The 19,479-nt window shown below is 37.8% G+C and overlaps 1 protein-coding gene across 1 annotated transcript in view; it reads right to left on the minus strand.

Moving 5' to 3' along the window:
* The window catches only part of SPTLC1 (serine palmitoyltransferase long chain base subunit 1), a 52,651-nt gene extending 35,361 nt beyond the window's left edge, over positions 1 to 17,290 (minus strand). Inside the window, exons 1-5 of the mRNA XM_021711620.1 lie at positions 17,187 to 17,290; positions 16,370 to 16,464; positions 5,906 to 5,999; positions 5,297 to 5,369; positions 432 to 491 (exon numbers count right to left, since the gene is read on the minus strand). Coding sequence (XP_021567295.1) covers positions 432 to 477 — 46 coding nt within the window. The 5' untranslated portion in view covers positions 478 to 491; positions 5,297 to 5,369; positions 5,906 to 5,999; positions 16,370 to 16,464; positions 17,187 to 17,290. The remainder of the gene's footprint in view (positions 1 to 431; positions 492 to 5,296; positions 5,370 to 5,905; positions 6,000 to 16,369; positions 16,465 to 17,186) is intronic.
* Between the last annotated feature and the right edge of the window lie 2,189 nt (positions 17,291 to 19,479).

A 19,479-nucleotide genomic window follows, 5' to 3' on the forward strand; every position in this document is an offset into this window, starting at 1 on the left:
TTCCTAGCTCTTAATGACTCTTTTCATCGGTGAGTGGTAGAGACGGTAAAACTGAGTATGACCTTATTTCAGGGCATCAGAATGAGTCACCCACTTGATGGAAATTGGCATGTTAGGAATCATCCCATCATTACATCCACTCATAACTGTTTATATACAGTTGCCGTAAGGTGGCAAGAAGAATCGCTAAGCAACAAATCAATGACTTATTGCTTCTTGGCTACTCCCAAAAGTTCAAAAAAGACTGGCCTTTTCCTTCTATCACAAGATACTGGATTCTAGCTGATGTCAGTCTTGCAAAGCAGGTTTTGTGACAGGTAAATATGGATAACTGCAGAACTTGTTTCTCTTGATGCTACTTTGTGCAATGAAGCAACTCTCAACTCCAGGGAGGGGACGGCAGCAAGCAGGAAAACTACCAGGTCACTCACTGTTCTTCAACATCTGATGTCCATATCTTCTGTGTGTATGATTCATTTTGCCAACTGGTGCTGTAGATTTCATGAACTCAAAACTAAAGTACCTCACTCTCCACTTCACTGCTGGGAACAAACGCAACAGAGAAGAGGCCATGGAGGGAGGTGCCCCAGAAAGCCCCCACCTGCCTCACGGCACTTGGCACTCTCTTACCTGCCTGTCAGTCTCCCAGCAGAACCTCAGAGAAAGGAGGCCTGGCCACCTGAGTCATCACAGAGCTCAGAGTGCAGCCGGGCCTTGTGGACTCAGCCCTGGGAGTCGCCATTACCAGGCGTGGCCCTGGACAAGGTTGAAACTGCTCTGTGCCTTGCAGTGCCTTCCTCTGTCAAACAGGAGCAAGGGCCCTCTGTTCCTCAAGGGCTGGTAATCAATGCTGAGAAAGCACTCAAAGCAGCGGCTGGCAGAGGATTTGTTGTGTAGGATTTGTTCAATTCAATAGAAAAAAATAAAAGGTTTTCTTTTAAAAGGAAAAATCTGGTCACACCGTAAGCTCTCTTCCAGCAATCCCAAAGAGTCCAAGACTAGAATCTCTTGACAGACACTTGTGCAGCTTCTCTCAAGAAGAAAGAGTACAGCCTTCTTGGTTGTTTTCCAGAGGAAAGACCACAATATAATCAGTTCGAGAACAGTTTGGTAGTAGTGGGACACTACTGGGAGGGGGTCACACAACATCAAAAAGGGTACCCAGTCTTAAACCAGGAGAAGAGGGCGGCCAAGGGGAGGCCCAACTTTACCCGTACGATGACCTCTTATGTACCTCACCCTGAATTGTACCACACATCTTTAAAATAAAAAAAAAAAAAAAAGAAACAATCAAACATTTGATTGTCTTTACATTTTTTTCGGGCCTTCATATTCTGGCAATCATACTGTCCTTTGGAAAAAAATCCCTAGAGTCACGGACGAGTCTACTTAAGAGCACAAATGATAGGACTTAATGTATTCACTAAAACATAAATGTAGTACTTAATGCTCCTCACAACGTTTTCATAGGCAGGATCTCACATGACTCTTACCAAGATAGTCTAAGTTGTGCAAGCAAGTTGGTTCCCTTCCTACACCTAAAAAACTAGGATCCCATGACCTGTAGGAAAAAGTGGCAGATCTAGAAATTTTATGATCATACGTTCTTCCTACTAAAACATGCAGTCATGGTTCAGTTGACTGCTCTAAAACAAAGAAGGGAAATATTTTTAAAAGCTATCTAAATGAATAACTGTTTGATCTATGCTGGCTTGAGAACACGATTAAGTATCATTCTCTCTCACAATGAAACTGCCACACAATTGTTTTTTGATCTAGTTCAAGACCCAACGTCCCCTACATATACAAAACAGACCTCAGGGCACCACGGAGAAATCATGGGCAAATAAGATTTGAATACATTAAAAACAAAACATAAAGAAACAAGGAAGTTCAACAACGGACACTATTCTAAGTGCACTGGGAACTCATTAGCCTTAGAGGGAAGGAAGACTCCACCACTCATTAAAACCACTTGTTCAATACTAAAATATACACAAGTAGGTGGGAAGAAATTCGGCTTACACAGCCTTTCAGAAACTATTGTAAGAACTTGTTTAGTTCTATTTGCCAGGCCTTCTGGAGAAGGTAGGGGAACACTCAGTCTTAAAAAAACGAGTAATTTTAAGTCAACCATTCCTTTCTTTACTTTTTGTATTAATTATCTAACACAAAATTGCTACTGTGAAATAGCCAACAAAAGAGAATGTTTAATGAGAAAATTTACTTTTATAAGTGATTCACATTTATTATCTGAAAAGCTAGAAAAGAGTTACAAGGAGCGGGCTTTGAAAATATAAAAGACAAAATTAAAAGCAACCTTGTGGAAGCCCAGGGAAAGAGATGCTAAGTCTCGAACTAAACTCTTCAAGAATACACTAATATATGAGCTACTATAAACAAGAGAAGGGGTCTCATGTCTGCTCTATTGGTCAGTGCAAAGGGCAAACACCCCCTATTTAGAATAATTCAATTGTAGAGTATTTTAGAGATTTAAAATTTAGCCTTAGATGACCCCAAGTAGCTTCTCTGATAATATCTTATGCTAAAATTTCAATGTAATTTAATATAACTATAATTCAAACGATTACTTCCAAAATAAGGAAAAACAAAGGAAAAAACCTGTCAAAAACCAAAGAAGTACAAATATGGGCAATACATACATAGAAAAAGGAAGAAGATGACAAGTAAACATGGGCAACTGTTAAGGAATAAAAAGTTTATTTGAAGGACAATGTACTCAAAAACGTTACACATTACTTCAAATTGTAGGTTTGGTATCTTGTTATACAACTATTCCACTGCAAATTAATTTGCACGTTTGTCTAAATGTCACAGTCTGTTTGAAATTTCAATTACAGTTTCGGGATAATGATGACTCAGCAACCAATCAAGTCATTTACAGAAGATTTGATACACAACTGTGTGCTTATTATATTGTCTCTGGTAGCCCATTCAGACATGTGAAAGATCAAATTCAATTTGAATTTTAAAACATACTCACTTCAACAGCAAGGTACAGAACAATGTATATGGTATTCTAGCATTTTTGTAAAAATGAGGGGAAAATATATGTATGGAAGTGGTTTGTATTATGTTGAGAAAAAGTCTACAGAAAAATTAACAATGAAACTACTCACAGTAGCTTGTCTTTTTTGAGGGGTGGGATGGCAGCGGAGAAGAGGACAGGGCCAGAGGTTAGAAAACATCTAAAGTCTGTCTTGCATGTGTGTTGAAGTTTATGTCATGCACTGAACTACCCTATCAAGAAATTAATTTAAAAACCTTCAATCTAAAGACCCAACGTCTGAAAGTACCTAGTCTGCTATTCGGCACGGTGATCCAAATGAAAAGGTGACTGGGTTATTTTAACAATACACTTCACAACTTTGAGAAAACTGGTCTTGGAGATTTAAAACTTGTTTTTTTTTGAGTAGGAGTCTCATTCTGTCGCTCAGGCTGGAGTGCAGTGGCACACTCACGGCCACCACAGCCTCGACCTGCTGGGCTCAGGCAATTCTTATGCTTAAGCCTTCCAAGTAGCTGGAACTACAGGTGCATGTTATCACGCCTGGCTAATTTTTCTTGATTTATTGTAGAGATGAGGTTTCACCAAATTGCTCAGGCTGGTCTCAAACCCGTGGGCTCAGGCAATCCTCTCACCTTGGCCTCCCAAAGTTCTGGGATTACAGGAGTGAGCCACTGAGGCTGGACTGAAACATTTTTTTCCCACAATTTTATTTGGCAATAAATCTCTGAACTGTCTTCTCAGATTAAGTCTCAAGCAGGGGCCAAGGCCACACATGCAAATAAAAGTTACTAGGAGAGGCTTTTAAGAAAGTAGTTTACCCCAGCAAGCAATCACAGAAGGAAAGTCTTGCTGACCAGATTACAAACAACCCCATAAAATGTGCCTTTTTTAGTTTTCTAGTTCTTGTCAAGGAAATAATTCTCTACCAATAAAAATCAACCCAATAACCCATGCTTGCATTAGACTAGAGGAAAGTGGGAGATGCTAATCTGAGCTCACTTCTTTGATCTTGCCATCAAGACCCGAAGTCAGGATACTTGGTTTCTAATTTTAGGGTTGAAATTCATGAGCTGTGTGACTATGAGGAAGACACTTAACCTCACTGGGCTTCCTCTTCCTATTCAAAATAGCAGGGATAATAAAATACAAGATCCCTTCCAGCTGTAGGATACTTGGACACTAATCTCCTCATCTGTTTCCAAGACAAATAATGTAACCACCAAGTTAAAGAATAAAGAAAAGTGTTCCTTTACGTAAAAAAACTTAACTGTTCAAGTAAGAATAAACACAAAAAAGATTCAGAAATTGACATGAGGGTGGAAGACGGGAGATATTCCCTTGCTCTACTTTCCCCGCATGCTGACACTTTGTAAGCCAGAGAGTTATTTCCCACATATTCATTTGAATAATTATTTAATGACATTTTCAGAAGCTAAGAATAACATAGACTTGATAAAAATAAACCACAACATGCCAAGATTGTCCCTGATGATTCTGTTAGTGAGTTCATACTATTTGAACTCATACATGCATCAAATACTTAGTTAACCTATCCCCAAGTCATTCACACACAAGGAAATCAATGATCTTTATCTTCATTCTAGAGAGAAAAAGGTTACATAGTTCATCTCCCCCTCCCCCAAGGAAATCTGCTCTCAGCTTTCTTTCTGGCATGCAGCTGTCCAGTCAGTGCTGTTTCCTGGCCCCCTCTTGCAGCTAGTCGTGACCTGGGGTTACATTCTCAGCAATGGACTGTGGGCCAAAGTGACAAGCAGGTCACCTCCCTGGCATGAAGGACACTGCTGCTCTACACGCTGGTTCCTCATACTGCGACCCCACATACAGACAAGGATGGAAGCCTCGGACATTAGAGAATGAGATGGGCAAGATCTGAGTCCCTGCATGACTGTGAAGGGCAGTGTCACACACAGATGGGCCCTTCGCCTTGCAACTGTCACGCACGACAGAAACACACTGTCTTCTCATCGCCGTCTCTGCGGCATGTGCAGTGGCAGCTCTACCATCGCCCCCGATACAGCATGACCTCAGGCACCTCAGCTCTCTCCATGGTCACACGTGACCTCACACCAAGGCCCTTCCTGCCAATGGTTCCCAACCACATGTTCTAGAAAGTTGGGTAGAAAATCACACGTACCAGCCTAACACTACAACTCACTAAGGATATGTTTTCCAAGGCTTTGTGAGATAAAACGGAATCTTAACTCTTGAAAGTAGTTGACTGGAAAAGAACATGACAAAACTTACCAAACGTGCCATAAAATCCTCGGGGTCCACAAGTCCCCACACCATACTTCTTCAGAGACGCTAAAGCTGCTGCCTTTATTGACGTAAAAAAACCAACACTTTAGTAACTGATCTTTCAGAGCATACAACTAACATTTCCGATTTTTTAACATACACAGTTCCCTCCTCCCTCTCCTACTCTTCTTCCTTTGAGAACTATGACAATTCTAACAGGATACAAAGAAAAGACAGATGCAAAGATACAGTGTATGACTTAAAACACAGAAAAATAACACGAGCCTGATTCTCAAACCCTGGTGATTAACTTTCCAGCACTGAAAGTCCAAGTCTTCCCTGAAAAATGCTTGTTAGCCCACAAAGCCCCCAAAAGATGGAGGGAATTTCCTGGACTCTTCACTGACTGTTCCCCAGGTCTGGCTGTCTCCCCAAACTGAGCCACATTAGATACTCTTTCCTCCCTCTGCTTCGGTTGAGTCACACAACTCTGTGAGACAGAAAGGAATGGGAAACATTCACACAGCCCTTTCTAATATTCTGCCCTTGTCTTTTATGTCCAGTTTCTTAGGTCAGTAATGTCATCTGTCTGCTTCAGCATTAGATGTTACTCACCTTAACCCTAGGGTTATCCAACAATCCAAGAAAATTAAACGAGGCAAAGTTTATACATTCTTTTCCATTTACCACAATGTTGTGGCTTGGTGGGCTGGGGAGAAGAGACAAAGAGTGGTACACTCAACACACATGCATGTTACATGCTACCATCTTACCCTGGGGGAAGTATAACACAGTAGTATTGTCATTACACCCTATTTGCAGACTGGTTTTCTTTTTTGTGTTTTTAAGAAACAAAATAAGGAATAGTATGCTAAAAATCATATACATTCCCAGAAATTCTATTTTTAAAAGGCTACCTGTACTACTTAAATTAAGAAACAAAATGAGCTAGAATTCCAAGATGTATGATAAATGGCACATTTTTGCTTTGATTTTAAAACTCACTTAAGAAGTTGCTAAATAAGATACCTCAGGAAAAAAATCTGAAATAAGACAAACAGGGAGGAAATATAAAATGATTAAGATCAGAGGCAAGAACAGGCAGAGTGAGCTATGGTCTTACATAGTTAAGTGGTTTAAAAATAAATATTATCTATAGGAAGTCACTAAAAGAGTAAGTGGAATATAGAGAAGAATTCTGAAGAGCCACTAAAAAACAAAACAAAAAAACAAACAAAAAAAAGATGAACAATTAGACTGACACTAGTCTCACCAGAACAAAGGCTGGAACATGATGAAGGAATTTCCCAAGGGTTTACAGGAAAATAGCTATCCACCTAGAACCCGTTATTTGCTGCTACCTAAGGAGGTAAAATAATTTCTCATTAAAAGATAGAGATTACCTTCTACAAATCCCCACGGAAGGATTTAACAGAGAACATACTTTAGAAAAAGGAATTTTAAGCCCAAAGAAGATGGGTGAATAAAGCAATAAATTACCTAAAGATCAGCAAAGAAACTGGTAGATACATGTAAGGAACTGGTGATTCTCAATAATAACACTCCTGGGAAATATAAAATGAGGGAAACTTAAACACCAGACCAAGACATCATGACAGAAGGTTAGGGACGGGGAATGACTGATGTAGGAGTCTATTAAGTCCCTGTACTGCTTCGTAAGGAGAAGTATTAATAAAATTCTGCCAGAAAAGACTCATGTTAAGCATGAGAGGAAGAAAGGAATAAAAAAAACCGAATCAAGAAAACCTGATCAAGTAGACAGAAGGCAAAGAAAATAAAACCGAAATGAAAAAGGTAAAAGCCTGGTATTTAGAAAAAAGAGATAGAAATAGCATCCATAAGACATTTTTCCCCAGTTATTATCCCTGAGGTTCCAGAGAGTCATCATACAGGAGAGTTTTCAGTCTCTCATATCGCCAGGCACTCAGCAACGGCCCTTGGCTGTGTGTGCAGGCACGCAGCAGAGTCAAAAGGTGCCAACCTAGCATGTCTTCTCCTGTCCCTACACTCCCCTGGAACCAAAGACCAGGTGTGTCAGTTGCTCTTGCAACGAGGTGTGGTCAGTGCTGCCTTGGCCAAGCTGACAAAGCTGCAAGGGGCCTTTTCTCTGCCCATCTGCTTGCCATCCTGCCTCAAGGTGACTCACGAACGGAAGTTACACGCCTCAAGGGTAGCGCAGCAGGATGATAGCCTGGGTCTCCAATCATCTATGGAGCTTCCCTCGACACAGGCAGATGAGGGCAAATGAACTTCTACCCTGCTAAAGTCACGTAAGTCTGGGTATCCTAATATATGCAATGGAACCCAATCCCAAGTAGTTAACTTCGGCCAGAAATAATCTCTATCAACAGTGCCTCTCGGTGTTTAGAAATTACTTTTTTTAAAGAAGAGGCAAAATAATTTGATACAGATATAGTATGTATTCTCACTCATAGTACATACTCCTAGTAGTGGAACTTTACAATGCAAGCACCATACAACCAAGTAAACAAACCTTTAAAGATTACAACAAAAAGGGGTCAAGTGTAGGAATCACAAATAATGAAAAGATATTTAAGACTTGGGTACAATTTCGAGGGACAGCAACACACACGATTCAAGAAGTTTATGGATCTAAAGTATTCATACAGACATGAAAATAGGATTGTTAAAAAAACATAAATTTTTCAAAACATGATTCTCATGAAGAATAAGATATCCAAGATGCCTGTGAAAAATCAGAATATAATTATTGCATGGGGTAAGAAGCACTATTCTTGAATGTATTATTTACACAATGAAATCTTATACACATATATGCAATTAAATTAATAAATCAAATAAGATTATTTTTGGTTATTTCTTATATGACTCTTTAAGTGTATATATCAAATGGTCAAAAAACTGACTTAAATTTTACTGGGGAAATTGTGAATCACTTCATATTTCAGCAGATTTTAGTATTTATTAAATAAGTGAGTCACAATAAAAGTAACAAATCACATTAAATGTGAACAGATTAAGCTCTCAGTTAAAAGATGAAGATACTAGATATTTTGGTTTTCTTAAAAAGTCCAGTTATGTACAAAAGAAACAACTACACATAACAGCACAGTAAATCTGAAAGTTGAAGAGTCATAATAATCATCAGTTATGTAAAAACTATATGAAAACTGGTGTAGCTACACTGTCATCAGACAATAAGACTAAAGCAAAAAGTATTATTAGAGATAAGAAAGGTTAATGATGTTAAAAGAAACATTCACAAGGATGTAAAAATGCGGAGCCCACATACACCTTATAATATCCCTTTAAACTAGACAATTTAAAAAATAAAATACAGAGAATGAATCCACAAGGTGGGTAATATTGATGATCTCTATTGTCTCTTTCTTTCTCTCTCATTTGTATAACAAACAGAAATGGTTAAGACTGAACTGTTTGAACACTAATTAAAACACCTGATGCAGACACAAGACACTCTGAAATAAAACAGAGATAAAACATAAATTTTTGCAATAAACCTAAGTTTCAACAAGACCACTAGTATCACTCAGAGAAGGTATCAGCCAGAACGCACTTTTTTATTGCATGGCAATAAATTAGAAGCTCAAGGAAAACATTATGCTTAACTGTTTAGTATATTACCAAAGGCCATACAGCGCTGTAAAATGTAAGGAAAAAAATCAAAATGTAAATTAGAAGCCAAGGGCAGTGGCTCGTACCTACAACTCCAGCTACTTAGGAGGCTGAAGTAAAGGAGTGCTTGGGCCCAGGAGTTTGAGACTAGCCTGAGCAACCCAGCAAGACCCTGTCTCAACAAAAAGAAAGAAAAGAAAATTAGAAAATATTTAGATCTGAATAACATAGATTAAAAGTATCACTTGAACCCAAGAATTTGAGACCAGCGTGAGCAACACGGCAAAACCATTTCAAAAAAAAAGAAAGAAGAAAATTAGAAAATATTTAGAAATGAATAACACAGATTAAAAATATAGGCTTGTATAGGTTATAACTGGAACAGTACTTAGAAGAGAATTCATAGCTTTAAACACAGAAAAGTTCATTATCTCTTATACGCAATTTAAAAAGTTTGCAACAAATTCATCTGGTAGCAAAACCTGTCCTAAACAGATATGAAACTATTTATTTCCTTTATTGTACTGAGTGATGTTCATAAGGGATGCTGTCCCAGTCTTAATAACAATGGTTCTGTAATAAGGACTATGTACTTATTTTTCCAGCACCTAAATTCTGAATTCTGAACTGCACCCTTAGAGTTTTGAAAAAGAATTGTGAAACAGTGTTTAAAAAGATTAAAAAAGGTATAAACTAAGTGATAAACTAAGTTAGAAAAAGAACAGGGTAAAATCTAAAAGACCTGGAAGGAAGTTTAAATAACAGCAAGCATAATTTAATTTCAAAAAACACAACATATTTAGTGAAATAAAAAAAATTACGCAATGATCCTAACAGAAGCCGAAATGACACTTAGTAAAGTTTAACATCTATTTAAAGTTAAAACTCTTAGAAAATTAGGATGAGAGGAATATTCTCAAACTCAGATAAAATATAAAACTATATGTTAAAAAAACCTAAGGTATTAAGTGTGAAACAATGGAGGCATTCCCTTTAAGAATAGGAACAAAATAAAAATGCCTGGTATCCTGCTACAGTTCAGCATATCCTGGAAGGCCACACTGGTACTAAAGGCCAAAAACATAAATAAAATAAAATTATACATATAGCTGAGAAGAATCACACTACTGTTATCTGCAGGTGATATGATCATCTTACCAAAAAACTTTACAGAACTAACAAACTACTGTTGTTAATAGCAATAGAGGTACTAAAGTTATTTATAATATTAAGAATAATGTAAAAACAGATACAAGTAAATGATGAGATGGACAATATTCATGTGAAGGGGTGGCTAAAGTTTTCAAAGATATGAGACTGACAAAATAAAGTATAAACTCAATATAATCACAAGTAAAATTACATTGGAATTTCCAAAGGAATGGTACATTTTTCAACAATTACATGAAAAGATAAAAGTTCAGGAGTGACTAACTGAATTTAGAAATAAGGAGGATGGTGCTTTACCAGAAAGAATCAAATATTAGACTCCTATTAACAAGAGGTCTGGTATTGTTGCAGGTAAGCAAATACACCAATGAAGACATTTATGACTCAAGAGAACTGGATACATGCAAACACCTGGTAAAATGATAGCAGCTACCCCACAAACTACTAGGTAACACACAAATTTTTCTCTATAGCTAAAGATGAACAGCGATGTACAAAGATGAATTCCATATATATTAAAAACTTTAAAAATATTTTAGAAAAGTTAACAGAATAAAATGTAGAACTATGTTTTGTGACTTCAGGTAGGAAATGATTTCTTAAACAACTCTCCAAAAAAAAGAATAAACCATAAGGCCAAAATGGATTCATATATAACCAAGTAAAGACTTTAAAAGCTGATTAAATGAAATTCATCAAAGACAATGTTAAAAGACAGGTGACAGAACAAATGTGTTATATTTAATTGGATCTAATATGTCATCAACTGTATTTTAAGATACACTAACGAAAGAAAAACAGTGCCAATTAAAATGTAATGGGCTGGGCACAATGGCTCATACCTGCAATCTCAGCACTTTAGGAGGCAGAGGCAAGAGGATTGCCTGAGCCCAGGGGTTTGAGACCAGCCTGGGCAACTTGGCGAGACCTTGTCTCTATAATAAGTCAAAAAATTAGCTGGGGATGGCAGCACATACCTATAATTCCAGCTACGGGAAAGGATAAGGCAGAAGGATTGTCTGAGCCCAGAAGTTTGAGGCTGTGGTAGCCCATGAGCATGCCACTGCACTCCAGTCTGGGCAAAGAGTGAGACTCCAACTCAAAAACAAAACAAATAAAATAAAATATAATGATGTTTTCTGGTCATGTAGAATTTTTTAGTTTATATTTAATGAAAAGGTCTATTAGGCATTCTTAGACAAAGATTACTGCCACACTACTTTTGTACTTATGAAAAGGAAAATACAAAGCAAGATGAATTGGTCAAGACATTCCTGAAACCTCTTTACCCAAGTTCTGTCCCTCTCCTCTGGTAAGTCATTGATATCACGGGTAATCATACAATATTATCCCTGCTCTCAGAAGTATCCTGGCATGTCTTAAGAGGATGTTCCATTATTATCTCTGAGATAATCTAACATGTTACTATCACCCATTCTCATGTTTTGATGCTGGAACTTTCCTACTGGACTAACCTCACAGTTTCATCTTTCCTGCAATCAAAGCATGTTTCTAGAAGGAAAGTCGCTACTACCCAAAGGCAACAGGAAATCTGACAAAGAAATCTTTAAGGCCCTCTCAGGGTAGCCACTGTTCGTTTGCTTAGTGGGTCTGGCCATTTCTCCTGCCGGAGATCAGTTGCCTCACTGACTAGCAGGGTAAACAACTTAGCTGGAGTACTGATAGTAAGCCTACCACAGCCAAGTTCACTGGTACATAGGCAATGACACTACATCACAACTGCCTTCCGGTTGACAACGATACATTGGTGATTCTCAGCAGCTGTAAGATTCATCCCCACTTCAGAGATCTTAAACTAGGGGAAAAAGTGTGTCTTACAATCAATGTACTAAATAAAAAAACTCATTAAGAATTAAAATCTAAGCCGGGCTCGGTGGCTCAGCCTGTAATCCCGCGCCTTTGGGAGGCTGAGGTGAGTGGATTGCCTGAGCCTGCGGGTTCGAGACCCACCTGGGCAGTGAAACCTCATCTCTACAATAAATTTAAAAAACCCCAGCTGGGCGTGGTAGCGCATGCCTGTAATTCCGGCTACTTGGAAGGCTGAGGCGGAAGGATTGCCCGAGCCCAGCAGGTCGAGGCTGCGGTGGCCGGGAGCGGCCACTGCACTCCAGTCTGGGTGACAGAGTGAGACTCCAACTCAAAAAAAAAAAAATTAAAATCTATGAGGTATAGAGGAACCCCTGCTAATCAATCAATCAGTACAGTGCAAAAAGGTGAAGCAAAACACACTTTCAAAATGTGAAAAAATTCACCTTCCATGGACCCTTCTTAGGAGCCTATCTATAATCTAATGATACAAGAGAGTAAACCAAGAAAGAAGAAACAGTCAACAGGAGAAGGATAAAGGAAGATTCCTGAGCTAATGATGACAGGAGACTCCAGGGCTGCCCTGTGTAGAAGCCATGTGCAGCACCAGTCAGGACTGGGGCAGGACGGGGTTCTAGAAAGAAAAAAGAAGATGAACCCAACAATGTGTTTGAACTTTCTGAACGGCTGAACGGAGTTACACTCCTGGAGGAAGACAACATAATAAAGACAGAAGTGTCAAACCAAGCAGGTGAACAAATGATAATTATCAACTCCAGGGAAAACAAACACAAAAATGTAACCACTCAATAATCCAAGGACACACTATACTGGAACTGTACTTTTCTAGGGAGAAGAGCCGAGCTAGGTAGCCACGTAAGCTGGGTCTGTGGAGGAGGCATTAGAACCACCCCAGCCCAGGCTCACACCAGGCTGCTGCACTTGCTGAAGGAAGATTACCTTCTCCTAATCCACACAAAAGCATCACACGAGCAGCTACATGTCTGCAGAAAGCCAGTCTCTATCTCCCACAATGAATGAGTATACAGTCACATGCCTCATAAGAGCAGCTCAGTCAATGACAGACTGCATACACGACGGTGGTCCCATGAGATTATCAAAACAGAATACTGTACCTTTTCTATGTGCAGATGTTTACATACACAAATACTTATCATTGTGCTATGACTACAGTACTCAGTACACTCACAGGTTTGCAGACTAGGAGTAATAGGCTACGCATACAGCTTAGGTAGATAGTAGGCTATGCCATCTAGAATTGTGTAAGTGCACTCTATGATGCTCACATAACAAAACTGCCTAACTTAAAATATATCCCTGCCATTGACTCCTAAATGTAATAAAAACTGGGGAAAAAAATCAAGAGATAAATAAGTTACTAAGAAAAACAGAGGTAAATACCAAAAAAAAAAAAAAAAAGCTAAAGAAACAGAAAGTTGTTTCTTTTAGAGAGTGGAAATCTGGGGTGAGAAAGTGTGGCATAGTAGTGTTGGGAGCCAGCCTTGGAGGCCCGTCGGATTGACAAAGTCCAAGTGTGCTGAGAACCCCCAGCCGCAAAGCGAGCCCGGGGAAGCTGAGGCCCTTCTGTCTTCCACCTTTGCTGTTTGGTATGGCCGAAGAATTCTGTGCAGTTGTGGAAGAAGAAAATGGCATGTTGATGTGAAGTATTCACAGCTAACCTGGAAATGTCATGGTTCATTTTTTCATCTCCCACTATGCCGTTTGGCCTTTTCTAATGTATGCAAGGGTTAAACTCTGAAGCACATCAAGAATGCTTTCTTTCACTTGGTTATAAGTTACTAGATATTGCTTGAGAAAAAATGATATACATATATTCACTCCTTGTTTGATTTAGAATTATGTAGTTTAGTGTTTAGACATAAGGTTTTTTAGAAGCACAAGTTTATAGTAAGTTCATTATGAATTCGTTATAAGTTCTAACACTTATCTAGGAGTTATGTAGGTGATTTATTGCACTGTTTTCACAGACTTAGGATAAAGATTAATCGTTAAGGTTTTTACTTAATTCAATAGTTAAAATTCTAAGTTAACGTTTATAGAGTGGGTTCTCAGTGAATTCATAATATACTAATTAGATACTTCTATGATAAATTAACTAAATACAGAAAGTAACCTTGGGGGCCTGGGAAACATTACTAGAAGCTTCTTTTGAGTTTTCTTTAGAAATAAACACTGCAGGATAAGAGAAAAGTAACGAAGACACCTGAACAAAAAAGGCAATTACAAAGCTTTAAAGGTCATAGAAAGCTCAAAAAAAAAAAAACTCCTGCTACATGGAGAAATGTGCACTTGGAAACTTTCTTGAGACATTTCAAGGACTGTAATTCGGGACTCTGGACTAAAACTATCATTTTTGGCTTTATGAATAAGACTCATTGTCTGAATGTTTATTTGTAGCTTGGCTTGTTTGTAGCTTCTAGACCGCTAGATGATGGTAACTTTTAAAGAATATGTATGTGAAGGAATTTTCTCTGTCTTGTCCCTTTACGAATGGTATAAAAGCTCTGTGTTAACTAACATAAACTGTCATCTGTTCAGCAACAGGTGTCTGAGTATACTATTTTCGTCTTTTGCCTTATTCGTCTCTCCTTCAGGAAATCCCAGACCCGGCAGGGGCAGGACCCCTGCATAGTAGAATGTGGCTTTTCTTCTAAAATTTTAAATTATGCATATGTTTACTAATTAAAATAACCTATTAGTAAAATTTAATACAGAAACTGATTAGGGGAAAAAAGTCATGAGATCAAGAGATGCAAAAAGTCTTTGGTAAGATTTAACACTCTAACTTAAAAAACTACCAAAAATTGCCCTTAGTAACCTAGGAAGAAAAAGGAATGTCTATAATTTGATATGGGTTATCTCTTAAAAGCTACCAGGTATAGGAAATTCAGAAGGCCATTGTCACGTCTCCTATTCAACAATGAATGGAAGGTGGCCTAGTGAGTCCATGAAGAAATAGAAAAAAAAAATGCACCTCATGGTGGAAACAAAAATACTCTGGTACCTAGAGATGAATCACTTAAAAGATAGGCAGTGTTAATTTCCTGGCTGTGATATTGTCCATTACCACTAGAGGCAACTGGGTAAAAGGTATAAGGAATGAACCTCTTTGTATTACTTCTTACAGCCGTATATGAATCTACAATTACTTCCAAATAAAAAGAAACAAAAAGATAAGTATTTATGACAGAAATTTAACTTTACTGAGGAAAATAAAAGATCCAAATATACAAGTGATAAACCATGCACACGGGTGGTGTGAGACTCTATCAGTTAGATACCAATTCTCCTAAATTAATCCATGAATTCAATGCATTTCTTAAAAAAAAAAACACAAATGCATTTTTGATCAAATTTGATCACCTAAACCTAAACTCACAGTGAAGAAGGAGTCAAGAATAGCTTAGACAATTCTGAAGAACAAGGAAGTGGAAAGACTCACTCTTGTCAACATTTTATTTAAAGCTGTATTTATATGGGCAAGGCTCTCACCCATGGAGACACAAATGTACCCAAAGAATAGAACTAAAAGCCAGAAACAGACCCTTTATTAAGGGAATTTGGTATACAAAAGAAGGAAAATTTCCAGTCAGTAGGTAAAAACTGGACTATTCAACTAAAAATGCTGGGACAACTGACCATCATATGGAAAACAGTGAAATTAGACTTTTGGGGTAGAGGATTTCTTAAGACCTCAAAAGATCCAACTATAGGATAAAAAAATGGCAAGTTTGATTTCAGAACATGTGAAACTTTTATAAGATTAAACAGATTCACAGAAGTGAAGAATAAAAGCCTCTCTGAGATCAGATCAGAATGAGAACAATGTACTCAGAAAAGTATCTTGCATCACATTAAAAAAAAAAAAAACAACTAAATATTTTCATGGCAATAGGCATATGTGGCAAAATTATAAATGTAAACAAAGAAAATCTATCCATCAACTTTAAGACAGTGGTTATCTTGTGTGGGAGGCAAGAGTAAGTGATAGACGCAAAGGAGTTTCTTAAGCTTTATCTGTAGCTTTATTTCTTTGTAAAAATAGATTTGAATTAAATATAGCAAAATGCTAATGCCTATTAAATTTTGGGTGGTGGGTACATAGCTGTCTGATATCGTCTGTATTCTTAAAATAATTATGTATGTACGTATGTATGTATACACTTTTTTTTTTTAAGAAAAAAGGGCAAATATTAACGTTCAAAGAGGCTTAAAAGAAGGCCCACGCCATCCTCAGAGTACATTTTTTTCACTGAGATCTAAAACAGTTAGTTACTCCCAGGAATTTCTAAGTGTTTTATTTCAGTTAAAAAAGGAGTACTATATAAAGCACTACTCACTGTAGCAAATAAACCTATAGGAAACCAAATACAAGTCCTTTAAATAACAGAACAGATTTACCCTGAAACAATGTTGTAGTTGAGAGCAGGATGGTCTTTGGGGACAGAAGGAACAAGAGGTTCTGGTTGCCACTCTTCAATCAGTTCTTCTTTTTCCTGCAGGAGAAAAGAAATGAAAACACAGTGCAGTGCTAGTCACTTTATATTTACTTCAGCAATATCTAAATTGTCTGTTACATTGAAAAAGTAATAATGAATACACTGCTAGAAATATGTCTAGCTGTTATGGCTAGAATGAAAAAAGACTCACTCCTGAGTTATGTGTGCTTACCACTCTCATTTCTTTCCCCATCAGAAGGGCTCTTTTCCGTGTAGTTTTGTAGGTGACTTGACAATTTATGAAAATTTGATTTCTATGCTCAGGATTTTCTTTTTTTTTCCTCATCATACACGACACATCAAAATTCATTCTGAGGTGAGTGTGAGTAGGATTCTTTCCAACTCTGAATCTCCTTTAAGATGATCACAGGGGAAACTTTCCCCTAGGCTTCAGAAACAGCAGTGCTTTTCCTGAGTAACTTATATAACAATCCTCCGGACATTCAAAATCTGGCAGTTGTCTATGCTTCCCTCTAACCATCTGCTTGTAAGACTGCTATCCACACTTAGCAAAGTATATAAAACCAGAATGGTACTCTCTTGGATACTGACTTTATCCCTAGATCTCTCCATATGTTGCCTACCCTGACATTTCATTTCCCTCGATTTCTTTACATTACAGAAAACATTGCAACATACATAGTTGGGCCACCACAAATACTTTTTGGAAAGATGTAGCAACTGAAATCACACACAAAATATCAGATTTAATTTCTTACCTTGACTGTAAGGTCAGATCGTTCTTGTAATTTGTAAGTTTTAGAGAAAAGAAGTCTGATTATCCAGAGGATTAGAATTCCTTCCAGAATAAGATGGTAAGCAGGAGCCTAAGAGTGAGGCAAAAACGAAAAAGAAGTTAAAAACACACTTCCAAAACCTGCACATAAAATTTAGCATGCCTGCTATCCTACCTCTCATGACCTTTAACCTATTACTTCTTACAATTTCCATTCATTCCTTCCCTCATTTCTAATAGCGGATAATTTCTCTTTCACATAAATAATCTCTACTATTTTTAACTTAAAACTTTTTTAGAGATAAAAATTTAAAAAACTGACACAGAATTTCAGTTTTTAAAACATTATCAACTATTAGCTCTTTCAGGTAATTTAGTTTTTTACTGGTGAGGAATGACTGTAACAAAACATTTCACAGCTTTACAGGCCCTCCACTACCTCCACCTACACAAAAATGACTTAAGGGAGTTAAGTGGGAACCAGTTTCCACTTTCTTAAAATTTTATACATTTTTTTGGTATCCCTAATAAACTTCTTTAAACCCTTTTTGGAATATGGCAGAAGAAAAAAAAAAAAAGACTATAAATGGTTAAAGGAATGGCAGGGATCTTTTCTATCACAGTTCTCCCAAAAGTATGTAGTGTTTTCATGTCAACAGGCAAAAAGATATTTTAATGAAATTATCCATCTCAGGTCTTCTTGTCAACTGTATGTTTTCAGGATAAAGGCCAGGCTGACATTCTTTGTTTTGTATAACTAGACACTAGTTGTGCATGTGGAAGTTTCCAGATATCAACTAAATCCCCAGTTAATTTATGCTCTATTTCAATGGTTGCCATTGGAAAAAATCACTTAAAAGAGGCATTTAGAAACCTCCACACAAATTATTTGCAAATACTAGAAAGGAAGAAAGTTAAAATGATTCACCATAGTTAAAAAAAAAAAAAAAACAACAACCCCAAAACAGAATGTGGAGACTGGAAAGCTGCTGACAAACGTGTGCAAAAACTTTCAAGTTAGTGCACTAACAACTTTAAAACTATACACATATGCTACTCCCCCACACATGGCTATTTCTTTTTTGGGGAACACTGCACAAGACTACTCAAATTCTACAAAGTGCAAAGGAATTAACTGGAAGTAAGAAGTCTCCCTTTAAGATGATTTTTAAAATCTGCTGATTCACCTTGAATATAATTTATTTACAAATATGTGTAAACACTCTTTCAGCTTTCTCAACAATTGGATTCTAGCAGGCAGGCAAACAAACATCTGCCTAAGCCACTAGTTAAACAGCATACCCCACAAAGAAATCACCCTAATAAAAGCAGACAGACTACTTGTCCAGTGAGTTAATAAAAATCACAAAATGTCACTTATTTTCTTCCCTAAGAGATGTTACATACAGGAGTTTTCCCAAGTCTCACACTGGACAACTTCAGGGTATGAGAAGTTAACATTGTCAGTCTTCAAAATGGGAGTACACAACATGTAACAGAAAACAATCAATTAACAAAATCATTGCTAAAAAAAGATCACCCAATATTCTTCTTACCTTAGTCGCTATAATTAACTGACATTGGCTATTACTTAATAAACAAGAATAGGAGTCATAGCCGCGCGCTCAGCTACTTTTCAAGAAAAACAAAAATTCACAAGGTCTTGTAATGGAAGACACCATCGTTATCCCTGTAAGCAGGAATGTTAAGTTTACAAAAAAAAAAAAAAGGCAAAAGAAAAGTGAAATTCACTTTAGTGACGACTGTATTGAATCGCTCAGAGACAGGAGATGCAGAAAGTTCTACGGGACAGCGCTGGGAATCACAGATGTTAAATGAATGAGCATCCTCTAAGACTGACATTTTGGTTCATACTACCTCCCATATCCGAAATTGCTAGCTTTTTATTTAAAAAACAACAACAACAACCTAACTATTCTTCCTTTAAAAATCTACTAAGACAGCCGTATTTTTATAAAGTAAAGAAATGGGACGTATGCGGGAGGATGACAAACTCTTTCTCTAACCCACCCTCCCGCAGCCCTGGACAAGCACAAACTCTGATGTACTCCAATTCTACCCCGAGGTACGGCTCTACAGTTCCAGGGACCTCATTTCCCCGGGGCTTTGCCAACTGAGAGTCTCCACTCCGTGTTCACCGCTGTTTCACCACCATTGCCACCCCGGTCTTCGAGGACCTGCCTCCAGCGCCCGGACGGGATCCGGGGCGAAGCGCTCACCCGAGACCCGAGACCCGAGACCCGGGACCCGGGACC

This window comes from Carlito syrichta, unplaced genomic scaffold, assembly GCF_000164805.1.
Source record: "Carlito syrichta isolate Samal-C Ts95f unplaced genomic scaffold, Tarsius_syrichta-2.0.1 Scaffold302409, whole genome shotgun sequence".
Classification (NCBI taxonomy): Eukaryota; Metazoa; Chordata; class Mammalia; order Primates; family Tarsiidae; genus Carlito; species Carlito syrichta.